The 20997-nt window shown below is 41.2% G+C and overlaps 2 protein-coding genes and 1 long non-coding RNA gene across 28 annotated transcripts in view; 1 reads left to right on the top strand and 2 right to left on the bottom strand.

Annotated features, from left to right (window-relative positions):
• The window catches only part of mbnl3 (muscleblind-like splicing regulator 3), a 30844-nt gene extending 15869 nt beyond the window's left edge, over positions 1 to 14975 (bottom strand). For 11 of the 13 annotated variants that reach the window (XR_004615330.1, XR_004615331.1, XM_034599043.1 and 8 more), the window contains exons 1-3: positions 14817 to 14975; positions 14636 to 14730; positions 5976 to 6971 (exon numbers count right to left, since the gene is read on the bottom strand). Coding sequence is in view for 11 of the 13 variants with exons in the window: in XM_034599043.1 (XP_034454934.1) it covers positions 5976 to 6149 (174 nt within the window). In the remaining 2 variants the exon portion in view is untranslated. The other 2 variants (XM_034599041.1, XM_034599042.1) reach the window with 2 other exon arrangements.
• LOC117769860 lies at positions 24 to 20994 on the top strand. Its single transcript, XR_004615332.1, has 3 exons — positions 24 to 35; positions 7592 to 7596; positions 20828 to 20994. It is a non-coding gene; the product is annotated as an uncharacterized LOC117769860 (long non-coding RNA).
• Positions 17566 to 20997, bottom strand: part of LOC117769856 (collagen alpha-1(XXIII) chain) — a 122707-nt gene continuing 119275 nt past the window's right edge. For 10 of the 14 annotated variants that reach the window (XM_034599026.1, XM_034599034.1, XM_034599036.1 and 7 more), the window contains 3 exons: positions 20023 to 20061; positions 19837 to 19845; positions 17566 to 19236 (listed from right to left, as the gene is read on the bottom strand). In XM_034599026.1, the coding sequence (XP_034454917.1) occupies positions 19186 to 19236; positions 19837 to 19845; positions 20023 to 20061 (99 nt within the window). In that variant the 3' untranslated portion in view covers positions 17566 to 19185. Of the gene's footprint in view, positions 19699 to 19836; positions 19846 to 20022; positions 20062 to 20997 lie in introns of all 14 variants that reach the window. The other 4 variants (XM_034599031.1, XM_034599037.1, XM_034599025.1 and 1 more) reach the window with 2 other exon arrangements.

The raw sequence follows: 20997 nt of genomic DNA, 5'->3' as shown, positions 1-20997 counted from the left end.
GAGAGTGAGAACACACACTTTACGGTGACATGGCAGTGAAATATGAATATTATGATTGAGGCTAAATCAATCAACCCATCTAAGTTCAGCTGAGGACTTATCATCAAGCACAATTTGTTGAACTACAAGAGTCAGACGTGTTTTCCGATGAACGTGTCTATGAACTGTCTTGTAAATTATGTAGAAATAAAGTACTAATGAAGTCCCTGAAGATCTTATGTTGCATAATTCATGCAACACTTTCTAAAAGGGTCCATTGCATTAAAGCATGTTATGCTGCAATCAACAATAAACGGAGCAAAACTGAAACATAACTTTCTTTGGACGAATACACGCAGTAATTACACATAATAAGGCCATTTAGTTAAAATCAAAGTGTACATTTAATTTCAAACTATTACTGACACGTTCTTAGGCACTTTGAAATGCCAGGTGTAGTATTTGAGTCAGCTTTGGATTTTCCACAGTGGGAGACATCAAATAAACCACAGTGACAAGAGATAAAACTGGAGAGTGAGAACATATGCTCCAGTCTCACTGTCCTGTGTGACTGATACTGTATCTCTGTGTGGGAACTATCACAGCAACAGATACACCAACAACTTTACAGAGAGACAGTGAAAATAAAAATATAATGATACTTGTTTAGTGAAGAGAAGAGATAAAATGAGTAAATCTCCTTCAGAATAATATGATGGATTATTATATTTGCATTATTTGATCATTTTAGAAAGACGTTATTCACAAACCTGAGAAGGTGCACATAACTGACATGAGTTTTAAACTCCGGTCATGTGAAGGACACACACACACACACACACACACACACACACACACACACACACACACACACACACACACACACACACACACACACACACACACACACACACACACACACACACACACACACACGATTATCAAACATGCTAATCCAATAAACAAAGAGCATCATGTAACTATTCATTAAGCAGGATGCTACATGATGGTTCAACTGTTTTCTGTATCTGTACTTATGGACTAAATTTGTCCTGTGTGCAAATCTTCAAATAACATTAGAATATAACGCTTCGATTTTCCCTAATGACAAATTAATCTGACACTGTAATCAAAATTTTAGGGATGCAACTAACGATTACACCATGAACAAAGAATCAACAGTTTTTGATGAATCGTTTAGTTAATAAAAGCTTGCAAATGTTTCAATTACTTAATAATTACTTTAATACACTGATGTATTTCTGTAATTTACTTTCAGCAGTCACTGCCACACATGATTTTGTTCTGAAATAATTCTTCATGCCCCATTTTACTTGTCATTTTTGGCTTCCTCAATTTTGGCTTCCTCAATGAAATTTTGAGCCAGGTATTTAAAAGCAATTCATTTGGTCACAGACTGCCGTTAAAGCAGTGTCCTTCATCCCTGCCAGAGTCTGTGGGGAAGGTGAAGATGGTGCTGCAGGAACACTGCAGGTCAACACGCGCTCAGAGGAGGAACTGCAGTCTGCATTAAACCCCCTGGGCCGGCAGCAGCTGTCTTCCCCTGCGGATGTGCTGCTAACCCGCTAAACTACCTCCACTGAGAATCAGCTGCATCCTCTGTCAGCAGACCACAGAGACACGAGACATCTCTCATTATGTGACCGCGACACGAGCATGCTGCACAACTGAAGACAAACTGACGTCATAGTGCAGAGACTATGACGTTGATGGATGATGTCGCGCTGAGATGAGGACGCATAAAAAAGGGGTTTAGCATCAAGGAGAACTACGTGAATCCAGTGTCTCCAGTACCGGCAACCAAGAGAGACTCATATCACACACCAGACAACAAATTATACAGCATGTAGCAGCTTGAAAAATGGCCAGGATGCTACATGGGCTCACACAAACACTCTCACCTACACCCGAGAGGGAGCAAGCTTTGCGTCAGCGAGCTGTGCGCTCAGGGATGAGTCTGTAACGAGGAGTGAGGCCCATGAGCCCAGCAATGCTGCTAAAGCTCAGAGGGAAAGAAAAGTACCTTTTAATGAGCCTGGTGATAAAGTGTACGCAGTGTTTGCTTCGAAACACAAAAGCTGGACAAAATTACAGACTGAATTTTTGTGCTCTGGCAACACGAAGATTGATTCAGACACAAGAGCTTCATAAAAGCTAGAAAATCTGGGGAAGAGAAAGAGGCCAATAAGTGGTGTTGATGAGAGAATCGGGTCCGGAATCCTCCTTTTGGTAGCCACAGCAACACATCAAACAACACAGAGAAAGCCCCTGTAAATACAGTGGGGTGTTGTTGTTGCACTCAGGGAGAGGAGAGAGAAAGGCCTTTGTTAAACAGGATCGCTGCACAAATCTTAACCGTTACCATTATCGCTTTTTTGTATTATTTCCATATATTATACAAGCAGACATTCATGCTCCTCAGAGATGCCCTCAGTTTTCACCTTGCACCAGACTGACATTTTGTTTTTTTGATTTGTGAAATATGTATATTTAGTTTTGGACAAATTGCAAAGAAATTTGGTACAGAAATCTATAGACATTTATTTGCTCAGTTATTTGGTTTATGTGGAAATACCTGCAAAGCTAATGCTACTCTCTAAATCATAAGGTGTACTTTATGTTTGGTACAATTTATGAAATGTTAGCACTCTGACATGCTAAACAGATAAAAGCCCCTCAGTGGAGCCCATAGACAGTTTATGAAGATGGACGACATGACTGCTCCCCAAAAGTGGGGAGTAACTGAGGATGTTTGGGTTTAGGGTTGTTATTTGGACAAAAGAAGCATTTTAGAGGCGTTGTCGTTGGATCTGACAACTTTGTCAGCTTTTGTATTTTACATCATGTTTCAGACCAAACATTTATGTTGCTGCAGATCAATCAATAACAGAAATAATCGTAACTTGCATCCCATACCATGAAGCCATCCAAAAGTCACTCTTAAATCTACAGTATATTGTACAGATGTGATGTCCACACTAATCACATGAGATGACAGCAGCACTCCAGATAACAAGGTAAAAAGAACTGGGAGGTGAGCTTCCCCCCCCCCCCCCTCCCCTGCAGCAGGTTCAGACCAACCACACAGAGCTAATGGAGGAGCAACAGGGAACGACAGCGGTCAGGTCGGACCGAGCCGGAGTTACCAGATATGGGAGTGACGGTGATGAGGAGGAGGGAGGCCATTAGCAGATAAATCCATGAAAGTAACAAACATCCTCCTTTCAGTGGGCAGCAGGGGGAAGGAGGGATGCTGTAGAGCGGCTCTGTGGTGCACAGCACAGCATGTGGTGCTTCTTTGTTTTTCTAGTCAGTCGACCAAACACAACTGTCAGCTGAGTGTAACCCTGAACAACAATGAGGATGGAAACACTGGTGTAAAGAGGTGGTTGCTGACACACTGCGCTGGCACCAAAGCTCTGCTGCGGCTCCTGATAAAGAAGGCCGCTTTGACCTTCAACTGTCACCAACTTCAGTTCTTTCTCAAGCTAACAACATGACCCTGCGGCTTCCGCCAGCCAAACATGTCCTTTAATGCTTGTTCTCTGCCTTTGGTACAAAGCAGCTCGCCTCTTCCTCCCATCAATACAACCAGTATAGAGCCAGGCTGTTGCTCTGTGCTAAAAACAGCCGTGCCACTCAGGAAGATCAAACTATCCAATGGGTACGCACTCCTGTGCTGTTGCTAGGCCCCCCTCTCTTTTTCTCTCTCTCTCTCTCTCCCTCTCTCTCTCTCCCTCTCTCTCTCTCCACAGCTCCCTCCTGCTCTAGAGGACATAATACAGAAAAATGGCTGAATAATAAATTCTAACTCAATAAACCAGGAGACAGCAGCTGCACTCAGACAGAGAGCCCCCTGTCTTGGTCTCACTTTTTCGCTGCAGGAAAGCTGGTTGAACAAAACCTCTTGCAAAAACACACGTGCATCCAGACACACACCCTGACACAGACACAGTCAATTCTTGATTACGGCACAATTGTCCATTTATAGTCAAAGCTTTTCTAAAATACAGTACAGCATCACATCACTTGTCAGAGCGTCAGTTTTTCTGATCTGTGCGAGTCGTGATAATACGGTGGTTCTGTGGCGGAAGAGAGAGGATCAGAGTCAGGAGAGCAGCTGCAGCGATGACCGACTAGCCCACATCAGAGGTGGAGCAGAGCAGGAGATTACGTGTCGGCCAAATGGAAATAATGAATATATTGATAAGAGAGAAGGTGGACGTGTTTCTGACAAACGCATCTACATGTGTTTAGATCTAGAGAATGCTGTTTCAGTTTGCCTGGTTTAAATTAGGGTTGGGCAATATGATGATATACAGTGGACACTGAGAATCCTGGATTCTGACAAATATCCTCCAAGACGTATGTGTTTGATTTAATATCTAAATGAATACGATGAGTATTAAAATATATGTAACGACAGCAAAAATGAGGTGTATTAAAAGAGTTAAACCAATAAAGATTTGCTAAATATCTGCATTATAAGAGTCATTAAACTAATGAGAGGGCTTTCGAAATAACTTTAGTTAAATCATGGAGGGAATAAAATCCATTACAATCATAGAACATACAACTTGTCGGGAATTATCCATTGATTTTACCATTTATACAAAAGCAACTGTGGTTGTATTATCATTATTATTATTATTTCAAGCATTGCTTAAATCAGTAAGTAGGACTGCTATAATATGGTAGTATTGGATTTACATGATCTTTAACCGGTGTGATGAAGTATGTTGATTGGGCGCCATGGTAACCTAGTGGTGTAGGGCAGTGTTACTGGCCTTTGTATTTCATTCGCCTGTCTCTCGTCCAACATCTCCTTCCTGTTTCTATGTATATTATCTAATAAAGGCAAAAATCCACTTAAAATAAAACTTAACATATATTAGGTAATTTAGAGGTTTAATATATGTATATACAAGACTTTAAACTTTAAAATAGCTGTAAACAACTATTTTCTCTGTACAGATAAAGTGGTGTAATGGCGTCCTCTGTAGAGAATGATGTCACACATCTGTGTGAAGTGATACGAGCTTCTCTGTTCTTTGTCCGGGTGCTGGTTCATGTGAGTGCACGCGAATCCCTCCCTGTTCTCTTCATACGTGTATAAAGACTCCAGCTCCGATCAGTGGTGATGCATAAATGTCATCCAGGGACACACACAAATTTCCGCCCGTTCTGCAGTGAAACACTGTAAACATACCTGTCACAAACACAAATAATGTAGCTTCACCTTTTATATACAGTCTGCGGGCTACACACAGCATGACATGACTATCCCAATGATGCTAGCCGTGCTAACTGGCTGCTAGCTTGTGATTGTGTGTTTAGGGGCTGATTTCAGAGGATGTCCCAACACCCATTGACCATGGAGGAAACACCTTGGGAGCTGTGGCCGACAAAGCCTTTGTTTTGGTCTGGGAGCCTGATGCTATTGCAACATCTCGGCGCAATGAATATTATATATATAACCTTTAGATGCACTTTATTTTGACAGTTAAATATACTGCTAGTATGAATTGCTTAAACAGCAAAAAAAGTTGATATCCATCTACTGACCAACTGACATAGTTTGCACAGTTTCCCTCAGGAAATTGTTGAACTGATTGTGCTGCATCTTTTTTATTGAAGAATTTAATTAGCGGATGACGCCCTAAACCAGAGTCACACTCATGAAGTATTTGATGTTTGAAACAGCACCTCTGCTGTTTCTTCAGAATTGAGCCACTTGACCTGAAATAAAGACCATCTCCACTATGAAACTACAGGAAACCTTTGTGTGTGTCTATGGGTGTGTTTGTGTATGTGTCGAATAAGCGGGCACCAGCTTAACTTCAGTATTTATACAATACTTTGCAGAACCAGATGGCATCAACGGACCTGACGTTAACCATAATACACACGTCTAAACAAACATGATGTAATATGGCAAGTGTCGATGATGAGCGCAATGTGTGTCGCACCGTTACCTTCAGCGAGTCGAAGCAGGCGATGACTCGGCCGTTCTCCACATGGCAGCTCCGGGAGGGGTGGGCAAACTTGCACTCGGCATCAGACCTTGAACAGGTGCCTCTCTGAAACTCACGACACACTTCCAGGGTCAGCCATTTGGTGTCCCGTCCCATGCTCATGCTGACAGCCATTGGAGATGCTCACAAACACTAAACAGATGGACGGAAAATTGTCTGACGAGTGCAAGGGTGACTAATGTTCATGCACGAAAAAGGATCCCCAGCAAAACAGAGAGGAAAGAGAAGCAAAAATATTCTCTGTTTTTTCCTCAGCACAAATAGGCAGCGAGTCCTTGCGTTCAATGTATTTTGGGGGATGTTTATTAGTTCTTCCTGGGAAATGTGGCAGCTGAGATTTCACTGGGGCGAGATAGAGGGCCTTGACCGTGAGCAGAGGCCAGCTCTGTCTCAAAAAAAGGAAAAAAAAATGAAACTACTCTGAGGACATCACTCTGGAATGCTTAGATATGTTGCTGAGCATCTGCGCCTTCGTCTGACTTAAAGGACGCCCACCGTAAGTCACCGTTACATTCACGTCAACATGGCCGAGGCTGTGGTAGTCTCTGTGGTGCTAGTTATCTTTAGGAAGATTACTGTAGAACGGGGAAAAAAAAGCAGAACCTCGTATAGGGAAGGTCTCCTTGCACTGATGAGACGAGGTGGCGGCTCCGCTCAGGATATGTTGGGACTGCAGCTCAGCAACATGGGATGGATGACTGTGGCTGTCAGGATGAAATATAGCCTCGATTCAAGGCCAAACACACACTGAGCCCCGTCCTGCTCTCATCCAGCAAAGTCAGACGGCAGCAGACAACCCCTCGCAGTAGGCCCTTCAGAGTTCCACTTCCTCCTCTTACTTCAGTCTCTTTCTCATCCCTCCTTCGCTGTCCTTTATTCCTCTGTTGTCATCCTCCTCACTGACCTCTCTTCTGCATGTCCTTGCTTGTTGTCTTGCTGTGGATTGCAAAAGCAGAAGGGCAAACATTAATCCAAGGCATGAACAAAAACGAGCAGCCTGTTGAGGAGAAAAATTTGAATGTGAAGCCGCAACCTTGTGTGGAGCTTGTTTAAAGCGGAGGGTGATGAGGACCAGGAGGCAGGAGGGTGGACGCGTCAGAGCCAAAGAGAAAAAGCGAGGACAAACACATAGGGGAGCGGAGCATACGGGAGGGAGGGAGGCAGCAATGAACAGCAAAGGGCAAGCTACGTCTTGATTAAGTGATACGAGAGAAAGAGAGAGAGACAGAGAGAGGGAGAGGGAGGAAGAGAGAGGATGGAGGGAGATTGCAGGCAGGACAGAGACGTCACTTCAACTCCCCTGAGCCCCACGGAGCAGAAAGTAACTGACTAACTTGATGGGAATCCTGCTGCAATATACTGTGAACAGCGGTGTCCTTGAGGTGGCACAGGCTGGCACACGTGGTCGACACCGATGATTCCCAGACAGTCATTAATGTGAGGGGAAGAGGCAGGAAAGAGAGAGACTGGGCAGAAAGGAGAAGGGGTAATTCTTCACAACTGCTGTGCTCAATGCAGAGCAGCAGCCAACCGGGCGAGCTTTTGCAGGCAGGCAGAACACGTCACCGACCAATGACAGGGCCGCTTCCACAGCAGCTCCTCCCTCCACAGAGCCCGTCCTTGTTCCTCCCAGGTTTTTTTTTTTTTTTTTTCCACTGGTACAGCACAGTCATGGCTGAGCCACATGTTAATATTCAAACTGTACAACAACGCAGAGCGGACTCCGAACAGCTTTGTCTTCTGCACAGACAAGGTGGAGGAAGTCTTGATGCAAGGGAGAAGCATGCAGTGAGGGAGCAGAGTGACGTGTCCAGACCGTAACTGAATACAGATAATAAATCACTGTAATAAAAATTAAGTACGATTTAGGAAGGCAAAGTCCAAACTGTATTAAAGACATGAGATAAATTAAAGAGGAAGGAGGGCTATCTTGTATGAGACACTGTGGTAAATGAACGCACAAGTGAATAATCAATAGGCAAGATGCAGGAGAGGAGGAGCACGGCAAATAGGAGGAGGAGATGGGCAGATATTATCACTCTCTGTGTCTGATGGCGGCAGACACAGACGGATGAACGGTGGGAGGGGGGGCTGTTTAGGAACGAGCGTGTGTGTGTGCGTATGTGAGAGCGTGCAGCTAGACAGCCCCGTAGGAACACACTGCAATGGAGTGGGTGAAGGAGAGATGAGGGGGGAGGGACTGATACACCCACCTTCAAACACAAGATCTAAAAAAAAAGAAGGCAGGATGAGAGAGGAGCAGGTACAGCTACTGCTTTGCTGGCTTTACCGTCCTGCTCGTCCGTTCCTCCCCCTCTTCCCCGTCTACCTACAGATCAATAGAAACTTTTCTGTGGGGGTGGGGTGGGGGGGGGGGGGGGGGTGGGCAAGCACTCCTCCTGCAGATCTGCCTGTCCTGCATTCATGTCCACATCAGCTTGTGCGCGCCCCCGACGACGCAGCTCAGCAATATGCAAACCTGCATCATCCAAATGCTCCTCAGCAACAATCCCTGCTTCCCCCCCCCCCCCCCACTCGCTCTCGCCACACCAGACACCAAATGGCGCACAGTTGCCATTGCACCCATTCCTGGAAAGCTACACAGCAACACTGGCTCTCCTCCAAATCCATTCCAGCTTCTGCTCCACCCTGTACCTTTGAATATGCACATGTGACGACCTATCACCGACACATGTTTTCCAGGAGTTTCAGCCCCCCACCAAAAAAATCCACCAACTGTTTAACCAATCCTTTCCTTGTTAGCTTTGTCTTTGGCCTCCATCGGGGCTACTGGGAGACAATGGGCACAGTTAAAAATAGAGAAATCATGCTATGACAAAATATACATGTGGATTAAAAGTGAGAAGCCTGGGGGTTGTGTTTGTTCCTGAACAGACAGAGCGACATGGGAGAGTTGTGTGAAAGCCAGTGGATTTAATATTCAGGCAGCAAGTACGTTTTTATTAATTAGTTACTCATAAGTGGGGGCGCAGCCACTTTATCTCCAAACACAGAACTTTAGGACGTGGGACATGATCATGGACAGATGACTCACAAATAACTTTAGGCCAAAACTGCTGAACATCAAAATGCCAACATGCTTTAAACGTTTAGAAGTTACAGCGTTTTACATTTTCAACAAGTTTAAGCTGTTGCTTAACTTTTCTAATTATAAATAAAGGCAAAGTGTTCTGATAGGATCTTTTGTTTTGCAGTTATTTGTTCAAGAATTTTGACCCGATGATGACTATGTAGGAGAGGTCACTTCATTGTAAGCGTGTCAACAATGTGTGTACCAAATGTTATAGCAATCTTACAGGCATTCATTAAGGTACTTAACTCTAACCTGAACCCACTAAAACAATTATATGTCAACTTAAGATCAGCACAAATGGAAAAGTCAGAAATCTACTTAGTTAACTTTGTAAACCAGGAATGTCATGAATTTTGTGCCAATCACCATCATTTCAGAGGATACGTACAAACTCTGGCTTGTTGGTGGTGCTTGATGAAAAGTCAGAGGGTCCTGAAAGTCATGAGGATTAAATGTCTCAGGACAATGAATGTCTGTGCAAAATGTCATGGCAATCCATTTGAAAGTTGCTGAAATATTTCAGCAGACGACCAACGGACCGACGGCCTGAAACTGCCATCCGAATGTTTAAAAAGCAGTAAACACACAAAGAGTTGTGATGGTTTACCCCATGTAAGTTCACCTTGTGACTGATGTGCACATTAGTCAATTAATAATTCATCAACAGCAGTAGACAAATATAACCTCCAATACAGACCTTCATTCCAAAATGCGACATATCAACAGTTACCCAACATTCGGGTTTAAGAATAAAAAAAACATACCAGAGTTGTCACAGAGTTTTAAGAAACCCGACAAACAGCCACAGTTCCTCAAAATGCACGGAAACAGTGACATGGATCATCTGCATTAAGTAAAATACAGAATGTCTACTCGCAATCATTTGATGCTATGCAGTCCTTTTTTAAAAGATAGTGCTGTGGAAGTGAAACATCTCACAACACTATAACCACAGCAGTGATAAAACAAGGAGGCTGCAACTCATACAGGCTTAACAAACAGCAGAGGAGAAACTAATTAAGATGCAATAATAGGAGTGAATAGAAATTGGCTTGAAATGTTCTTACATCTAAATATTGATGAAGAATTCTGCTCGAGCAGAAAGGGCTGGATGCTCCATGCTCAAGGCTGCATTTGCACCCACAGTCCACAAATATCTCAAAAGACGGATGAATGGCTTTATTCATTCATATTCGACTGTATTCATAAGAAAGCATGAAAATAAGCTTTAAGTATGATAGGATATTCTGTGATTGCAAGTGACGATTACTTTCATTAAAAAAATAATATACTGATAATGTTTTAGATTAAACGATTCATTTTCTGGTCTATAAAATGTCAGATATTAGTGAAAAATGCTTGTTATAATTCCCTACAGCTCAAGTAGATTTATTCAGATTTAAAACCGAAATATGTTCAGTTTACTGTGATCGATGACATTGTAATAGTCATTTTTGATTAAAAAGAAACTAAATAGTTTAATCCACTACAAAATTGTTGCATATTAACTTGATATCGACCAATCGTAATAGCTGATATTATTTATTTTTTTTAAATTTTCAATTATCCGCTCATTGTTTTTTTGATTAATCGATAAATGAAATGCCAAAAGGGAGAAGATGCCATTGTGATGACTTTGAGTTGATTCTTTTGTCATTGTAAAATCTAAATATGTTCAATCTAATATCATAGATGATAAAAACAAGTAGCAAATCCTAAGGTTGAAGAGGTTGGAACTAGAACAGAATTATAAATGAAATCAATTTTCTTTCGATCAATGAATCAATTGTTTCAGCTGTAATTCAGGCACCTACTCACTGTACATTATGTACAGAAATAGTTTCTGCTTTCTGAACAGCTTATAACAGCATTAACAGTCATACGGGGATGTGGACTGCTGAATATTAACTGCCCTGGTTTTAACAGTCACTGTGCGGCTGCGTCTTCAGGTGTCTGCAGGGAGAAGAGCAGTCAGCAGTTGGGGGTCAACATGTAGGTGGAACAGGACATGGGGGGGGGGGGGGGGTATAAGGAGGACGGTTGGGGGTGGCTGCTGTTGACTCCAGCGCACTGCGTCCCTCATCAAACACAGTGCACCAAAGAGCTACCTACAGAGTAACCTTCACCAGAGCGCTGACGTCAGCATCATGGCTGGTGTGTGCAGGCCGGGTGCCACCTGAACAGACGGACCTGCTGCACCTTATCAGCTCGCACAAAGTTATAACTGTGAAACTTTAATGGGTCACACATGCAGTCAGTGAAAGACAGAGTGACACATTAACACTTGTGGGGAAACCTTTTATTTCTACTCTTAGATTTCCCCAATTGCTCATTTCTTTATCATGAACATGGTGGGCAGGGGAGTATTCTGAGTGCCATGATTAGTGCTCTCATTTTTTTCCAGTGGTTGATGGAAAGTTTCAAGTTTTTTTGCAGTGCTGATTTTATTTTGAATTCCTCTCAATTAGGAGCATCAAGGCAAATGCAGTAAAAGGGAATGTAAAGTGTTATGAGATGATACTGGAGTTGAAGTGGTAAATGAAATAAATTACAGTACTTTCAAAACAGTCGAAATGACAGTTAAAATTGAAGAACTGAAATAAATTATAGTTGATTCTAACTATTGAGAGAAGTGTCAGTTTAAGAGTGAGTGCTCGGTGAAGCTGATATCAGTTACTGTGAAAATGCCAAAAAGAAGATTAGGGAATATAAATTTCCAATCTGATATATCAGCAGTTTTAAACATATTTTTAAAATACAATTCAGCAATGAAAGATGCTGTTATTAAACATTAATGACAAAGACATTTTATTGAGGCTTGATATTTCACAGTTTAACCATAAACTTTATTACGAATACCTATTATGACTATAAATAAAAAGAAAAACACAAATACAACCAAATATATTGAACTTCAATGAAGGAACTTTACTTTTTTTTTAAAGGTTTTTGCAGGTGAAATATGTGAAATAGTTGAGATAACGAATATATATATATAATCTAAAAACTCAAAGTATACATATTTGAGTGACAGCTAAAATTCAAGAGCTGAAAGTGTCAGTTTAAGTTTGATCACTGGTTGAAGTTTCAGCTTATCTGGAGTTCCCATCATTCCCAGCAGCCTGGTGAATTGAAATTATTAAAATCACAGGTAGTTTTACAACAAATCCTGAAGTTGTTCATCACCGCCATTGATAGTTACACAGTTACACTACAATGACTCTTTCGAGAGCAGTGACACGTTCATGTGCCAAACAGGATAACATCCATAGCCAGATGATTGATTAAAAAGTAAAAGGTGAGAGAACTGCGAATCACAATTAGAGTGAGATCCTGCAGCCTGGAGGGGGGATGTGGGGGGGAGCAAAGTAATTAGGTTAAATATCAATAATCCTTTCAGCTCATTAAAGCACCACAGCTCTAACCCATTCAAGTAAACACACAACAGTTCCATCACACTATACAACCAGTGCAGATTTTACAGGTGAACCAATACTGTGTTGTTTGCATAAAGTTTTAATTTGTTTATTGCTGCCGTATTGTTGGCAAACAGTTGTATTTGTCCCGTAAAAGATGAAGCTTCACCAGCAATTAATGTGGGTCTGTGTCAGAGGGGAAATGAAAACAGGTTACGTGGGAAATATGGCTGCGTTCATGTGTGCGTGTTTCTTTCACTTTGTGGAAGAAACTTTGTTTAGCCTTGTTGTTGTGAGTCTGGCCTCACGAGTTCAAATGGCTGTTTGAGGCTTATATTTTGTGTTTAGATATAAGGTTAGAATAAGGTCAAGGCTAGCGTTGGGGTGAACTGAGGTAAGGCACTAAGTGTCCTCACAACTACAGAAAGACCAACATGGGTGTCTGTTTCAGTTTATCTGTGTTTATATTAGTGGAGAAAAACTAGCTCGACTGGTGCAGAGTCCACAGCCTAAAGGGAGAGTGAACTCGTCCTGACTGGCTGTATCGTTAACTAACAACAAAATAATGGCGATACAATATGCATGGAAATACATACACATAGAGTGTATGAAGGCAAGTAGTGTCAACAACACGGTCTGCCATGGTGGCTGGTGTGTGTGTGAGCCATCTGACCCAACAAGGTAAACAAGGACAAGGCTCAATCTCCTGAACTGAAACGACACACACATTTATGAATGTTGGCTGCAGACGTACACACACACACACAAATTTGTGCAGCTATCCTTATTAGGACTTTGCATTGACGTCCATTCGTTGTGGCCGGCCAAACAAAAACCTTATCCATGACCAATTCATACGTAACCACAACCTTAACCTAACCACAATTTACATCTTACTCCAAATCTTAACCAGGACCTAAGAAATTAAGTTTCGCTTGGTGGAACCAGGTTAAGGTCCTACTGAGGTCTACTGGTACATGGTCAGTGTTTATACTGGAAAATGTCCTTAAGAGGTAAATACAAATGAGTACACAAACACACATGTGCCCCCCCCCCCCCCCCCACACACACACACACACACACTTGTCTCAAGGACACTGCAATGACTTACATTCATTTCCTGTAGACTAACCCTAACCCTAACCCTAACCTTCACCATAACCTTAAACTAAACCTTACCTAAACCTTACCTTAACTTAACCTAAACCTATGCTTAACCTTAACCTGACCTTAACATCGCCTTAACCTAACCTAACCAAGCATAAACTAAACCTGACCTTAACCTAACCTGACATTAACCTAAACCTAACCTTAAAACATGTCTTCACCTTAAAGGTTCAGTGTGAAGAATTTAGTGACATCTAGTGGTGAAGTTGCATGTTGCAGCTGAACACCCCTCACCTCACCCTCCCCTTCCAAACATGATAGAGAACCTGTGGAATCCTTCAGTTGTCATAAAAACTCAAAAGGTGTTTAGTTTGTCCAGTCTGGGCTACTGTAAAAAACATGGCGGCCTCCGTAAAGAGGACTGGCTCCCGATGTGAATATAAAATAATTGTTTATATAAAGGGCCCATTCTAGGGTAAAGAAAACAACAAATCATACAATTCAGATGAAACACACTAATGAAAACATCATTAAGATTATTTTATATCCAATGTCTGCCTATAGATCCCTTTCACCTAAATCTTACACACTGAACCTTTAACAGCTTTGGACTCAATGATACATTCATTTTACGACAAAATACAACTTGTAGTTAAAACACTGGCTCTGTGAGAATCCAACCTCACGTACAGACCCAGAATACAATGCGGCAGCTGTTTGCAGATGTGTGTGAATCCACACGGAGACACCAGCATGTCCACAGCATGTCCACTGTTATCACTGTTGTGTCTGTGCAACACCACAGTTACGCCCGTATTCCAGAATAATAACAAGGGCGGGTTTGAGCGTCTGCGCAACAGGCGGACTGGAGGACGCGTTTAAAACGAACATGGATTAAATATAACATTCGCAGATATACATCTTTGGTTAAAATGCGTCAGGACGCGTTAATATCTCTGCGCCAGACGAGCTCAGTCTCTTACCTGCGTGTCGCGTCTTCTCCCCCAAAATAACGTCGGTCCAATTGTTTTATTTCCCGATAAAAAGACGCCTCGTTGCTCTGATGTACAAGGATCACCTGTGAGTGGAAGCACAAGGAGAAGAATCAGCTAGAAAGAATCAAATCCGACCATGAACAATTATTTGTAAAAGGGGAAAACGTACTAGCTCCGCCGCCGCAAAGCGCGAGGAAGAGGGAGACAGCCCCAAATGTTCCTGCAACTAAATTTGCTCGAGTGAAACAACAACACGGATCAGATTTTAAAAAAAAGAATCAGAGGAAGGGCGGAGGGAGGAGTTGGGAGGCAGACACAGACAGAGACAGAGAGAGAGAGAGAGAGAGAGAGAGAGAGAGAGCGCGTATGTTTGTGCGTGTGTGTGTGCGTGTGCGTGTGTGTGTGTGTTTGTGTTTGCTTTCGTTTATTAGATAACACCGTTAACATGAGAGGACATCAAAGTCACGACGGAGAGGCGGGCAGGGGTCTGCAGCAGGTGGGGGTGCACAGTGTGTGTGTGTGTGTCCATACAGACGATTTTATTATGTTTCATTGAGGGCTATAGGCCAAACACTGGGTCAAGATAATTACAAATTATACCAGTCGATATATCGATAATTATCACGACTTATGTTGCATTTTTATTCCTCTGAAGTTCAGAGACTGATATTTAATAATAGTTGAGTAAAACATTTACAAATCTGAGATAAATTAGTTATGTGTACCTATCTATCCATCCATCTAGGTCTGTTGTTGTTGAATGATAAAAAATGACTTGCCTTAATATTATTTTATTGCCCAGCCCTAATTTCATGTTGTTAGCCAAAACATTATCAGCCATGAAGTTACTCCAACTCCGTGCTCACATTTTAACAATATCATTTAAATGCTAACTCGATTTAACTGTATTTAACATACAATTTTAGTTTAGCATACAATTTTAGCATTTGGGCTAACATGGCCATTTCAAATCTAGCGTTTATTTGTGTAGCTCATGATAATTAACAGTCACAATCTAAAACCTGACGGTTGCCTTAATGAAGGATCCACAGACATATTGTCAGTTATTTATTATTGTATGTTATTTTTGCTTTTTACATTTAGATGACAGACATAATATGTAGGTAAAAAGGGGATTTTAAATTATTCCATCTGATGCTAGGAAGTTGCTCTTGTACCATGATACTAAGACTTAAGACTTAGTCGACCTTCTGTTTTTGACAATTAAAGCAGCTGTAACCCTCTTTCAGTTTTGCTTGGATCACGAGATCGAGTATAAAAATAGACAAATACAGGAATTGGGGATTCATGGTCCGTACCAGTATCTATAAGGATCGAAGACCTGAGATGGGCTTGTGTTATGGTTTTGGTTTTATATGTTCCTCTTTGTTGGGTTAATGAAAACAGGTTAAAAAAACAATACTGTTTTCATATTTTGTACTTATATGAGTACTTCTACAAATGAGTACTTCCTTTTAACAATCCAATAAACTCTATAATTAATGAGCAATACATTTCAGAATTATTCTAAAATTTTTAGGATCAGCTATCCAGACTGAAAATGTCAACAATCACCTCAGCATCTCCATCCAGGAAGTGACGGATTTCATTAAAGGTACTTCAGCGCTCCCTGCTGGTGTTCTAGAGGTTTGCAAGTGCAACCTCAACACTTCCCCCGTGCAGATAATCAGACTAAAGCACTGACACAGGCTTAAGATATGTCTGCATTGGAAAGTGAGCTAAATTTAGTGAATTTTCCTCTAATATCACCCTCAGGTTCAAGTTTTAATTAGTTTTAAGCTCAAATAGCCTTAAATGCTAATGATTTATTCCACAGAACAAAGATGGTGAACTTTTCTTTGTGTATATTTAAGGATTTGTATCTTTACCTTGGACTGTAATTTTTCCTTTTAATGGTTTGTCTCTATTGTTTTATTTTGTATTAATTTGCACTTGACCACATTCATTTCTCTTTTGAATTATAATGTTTAATTTCATACTTAAGACAATATGAATACATCTATAAATTATAGCATGCCACTTTCAATGCAATTTGTGAATATGTAGTATGTTGTGGGGTTGATAAGACATCTCAAAATTAGTGAAGAAAGACTGTATGAATACAAAGGAATTAAACAAAAATAATTGTACATGATTATTTATGATTTAATAGACAAGAAACCATAAAACCAGTTTATTTCATTCTACATGTTTAGTTAACCAGTTCTCAAGTTATACATATTTAGACAAGTAATTACAAAAATAGCTTAATTCTTTTACAACCAAATACACAACCAAAAAAAAACATTCTCAAAAAGTCAAGCTAATACTGTAATATATGATTTGCTAAAACACCAAACTGTAAAGTTAGATATTTTTGCCATCTATTGACGTCATTAAGCCTTGAACCTGCAACTGATAGAATCTGCAAAAGAAATAAAAAGATAAGTGACAGATAACCATCGGCTTCCAGTAAAATAATGCCAAGACCTGCACAATTTGCAGTTAAACCTTTCAATAAAAACAAAGAAATCTCATTCAAAAAGTTACTCAAATGAAGTTTGTGTGTCAGCTATTCTGTGATAGCTTAATGGTAATACACCTCATTTACAGATCTTTGTTTCATGGAAAACATCCCTAGAATACCTCTCGCCAATCAGTGCATTGTATAAGTTTAATATATGATGCACTGATCTTTCTCATAAAACATTTCTGAAGTAAAAAAAAACATAAAACAATGAGTTTATCCCACCGATATGGAACTTGTTATGTGTGATGTCAGTAATGCAACTTTGGCACTGAGCAGTTATAATGTAAAAAGGATCTTTGCAAAAATAAAGCTAATCACAGATGTTGCACATCAGAATTTCAGGGAAGTTTGGTCTGCACTCATGACGACTGCACCGTGACGTGAGCCAGCTTACACTTCAGCTACTCAATATTTCTATTGACCAAGATTACCAATGTACTGTCTGTACTGGATTCAGCACTGAACCAGTCATCCTTCTACTAAATTGCCCTTTTAACGAATTGACCTTGTTGGACTAGCAAGTTCCATTTTCATTTATTCACACATCACCGATACATTTGTGTTCTTCTCCTTAATAACCAGTCGGTAAGACTAGTGATTAACCTGAACATGTATCTTGCCTTAAAAAAAAAGAGGATTGCTTGATATTATTCATATTGTATCAAAAAGTGCAACTAATACCAATGCAGAGTTGATATATGACCGCTAAGAAAATACAATTTACCATGAAACTAAATGTATTTCTACACATGTAAACAGAACCAAATAATGATTTCATGTAATCTCTGTCCTGTATACATGCAGCCAAAAATATTTAAAAAAATAGTTAATGCAGTCTTATACAGGTTATTTCAAAAATGATGCATGTCTGTGTACGTGTGTGACTTTGACAACCCTAGATTGCACATGTAATGCAGAGTTTTAAACAACACAAAGAAATGATTCCAGCTGAGAAAAGGCTTTTCAAAGTTTAAAGCTGTCTATTGCTGATTTAAAATGAATATTTACCATAAAAAAAACTAGGGTTGTGTATACACCTGTTTCAAATGTCATACTTAAAGTCTGTTAGTCCTTCATTTCAAATGACTAATATTGGTTCAAAAAAAAATATCAAACAGAAAAAAACACACATTTAAGTCAGCAGCAAGAAGTTACAACAGTAAAACTGGCAACAGTAATTAAACATGTCTTCATCAATGGTTAAAAGATAATGATCAGTCACGCTGGAAATCATTAAGAAAAGAATCTGATCGGCAAACCGTTTGTCCAGGCAGCTAAAACAGAAACAGTCTAATGTTGGAGCTGATTGGCTCCCTGGTTGAAACACTGAAATAACATGAATAGTGTGACTGGTTCCTTCAAACCCGGTCTTGAAGTTTCACTCATTTATTTATTCCGCAAACATGCCAGTGCACAGGAATGCAAAAATGTAACTGGACAAAATCAGACAAGAGTCTAACGGAATAAAACAAAACAACACGCGAGTCACCACTGCTGTTAAGTGTAAGCCATAAAAAAAGGTTGACCTACCGACTCCTCTGAGTGGCTTGTTCACATGGAAAGACTATTAAAGACTGCTTGTTGCAAATGAAAATGAATCTACCGTCACCTGTCACATCGAGGGGCCACGCATCATACAAGCTTTCAGGATTATGATCATGCAAAAGCTTTACAAAAGGGCCATACAGGAGATCACCTTCACGTGTTCAATGTATCTGTGCAGTAAATTCCTCCGTTATGTGCCAGTGACATCCCCCCCCAAACAAACTGGTTATCAAGCTATCGCGTCACATCATCAGTCAGTGTGCGTCTTCTCTACCCAGGTGGATGTGGAATCGCAGTGTTCTCTGTCGCCCCCCCTCCTGAAGGGGTTTCCAGAACGTGGGGGTCTGAGTGTTCGGTGTGACACGGAGGCCTTGCGTGGCTCCGCTGCTGCATAAAGGCCAATCTGCCCCTCGTGCTCTCTGCCTGTCAATGTGTCCTTTCTCCACCAGGCCCCGCACCCCCTCTAGGGCTGAGAGAGACGCTTGCGTTTGAGCTTCTGCCTCGACATATCCTCCTTTCAGAAAAGAAAGAGAGCAGAAGAGAGTACTGACCCCACACTCCCCCATCTGCCGAGAGATCTGTCCATCCGTCCTCGCCACCGGGGGCGAGTGCACACGCCGTCATTCCCAAGCAACGTTTACTATCAGGCAGCAAGGCAGACTGTGTTAGTAAGGCACTCTTCTCTCCAACATGGTCAGCTGGACTGTCCTTCAAAGTAAGAGTCCCACTGCCAGTTCAGCGCCTTGTCTTCAAAAGCACTGCTGCATTCTCAACCACACCGGATCTCTAGTTTAAAAAAAATGTTTTCATAATACTGTGGACTCAAAAATGTCCATGTTAAAAAAAAATCTCAATATATTATATAAAAGTTCTTATAAAAAAAGTGGGGGAAAGGAGTGGGTTGTTTGTTGTAGTATTCAGTTGCAATATATACCAGATCAATATGTACAGATTCAGTGCTGCTGGTTAGTCATCACTGCAAAGGAAGAACAGGGAGTGTTTATTATTAGTGAATCAAACCAAAATGCACAAATAAGCAATTTGTGATGCAGTCAGCAAGAAAATCTCCTTCATGCATCACTGTTACAGAACTCACACGCTGTTATATACTTACAAAATGCCCCTGTGACAAATCAGAGTCAAGCAATTAATTTAATGCTGACAAGCCATGAGTAATAATAATGACTCGACTGTTAGCTATCCTCTAACCGTGCATACTGCTTTCTATTCATCAGAAGCTAATCGTTTCATTAGTTCACAATATGCTTTTTTAAAACATGTTACTCATCTGAACACTCACCTTGTGCCAGCAGCCTGGTATTGGCATCCCATCTTGTCCCTGCAGAGTAAGAACAGCAGCATTATAAAACATTTTTTAAAAAGCCAGTACAGGTCAAGTGATGCATCCTTTAAACAAACTTAGTCCCTGCTCTGACCTGGTACCAACATCCGTCATGACAGATATGATCACAAGGGGTCAGTGTTAAGTTCGTCTGTTCGAACCCAGAATTAAAATGCATCCTTAATGTGTCATCGGATCTCACTTCCCCACTCTATACGCAAATAGTCATGTACGTCATTCGTGTTCGTGAAAACGAAATGATGATGTTTTTACCCAGTCTGAGTTTACAGCTGTGTTAGATCACACTGGGCTTGTGTATGGTAGTGTGTATGTGTGTCTGTGAGTTGGCATGGGTGAGAGAGTGAGGGGAAACAGGAGGGGCTAAGTGAAGTGTTGGATTTTGTGACGTGGTCATTAACAAATCAGCATGTGGACGCAGAGAAGTGTAAAAGTACATTTGATTCATTGTGAAACTGTAGCAGGTCAGGAGATGTCAGCTGAGTGGGCGGTCCTTCACACGTGGCCCTGGACAGAGTCACCGTCACCCAGCGAAAAGAATGTGACAGCATGCGTCCCAGACCACGTCCATATGTGGTCTGAGTGATCGGATCTCCAGACGCTTTACAGTGTGTTCAGACCTAAACTTAGCTATGACCACTTGTGATCGCTCTGGATGGATGTTTTCACCAGGTCTGAACGGGGTCCTTGCCGTTCTGCAGGCTGCTGATTTAAATATCAATGACAACTATGATAATGCCTTAAGTGTACTGTGTAATATCTGTGTATACTTGTCTTTGCAGTGACGTAGACCTGCATGAAGTATGAATTGGTGACACATGCGTAACAGAGTTCGAGAGAAATAAAAGTGTTTGGCTGGAAAAGAGCAGCTGGAAATGATAGTGATCAGAAAGGAGAGAGGAGGCAGAGCTACTG

Source organism: Hippoglossus hippoglossus, chromosome 10, assembly GCF_009819705.1.
Source record: "Hippoglossus hippoglossus isolate fHipHip1 chromosome 10, fHipHip1.pri, whole genome shotgun sequence".
Taxonomy (NCBI): Eukaryota; Metazoa; Chordata; class Actinopteri; order Pleuronectiformes; family Pleuronectidae; genus Hippoglossus; species Hippoglossus hippoglossus.
The sequence above is the reverse complement of the archived record's forward strand: the minus strand, read 5'-3'. Positions and strand labels throughout refer to the sequence as shown.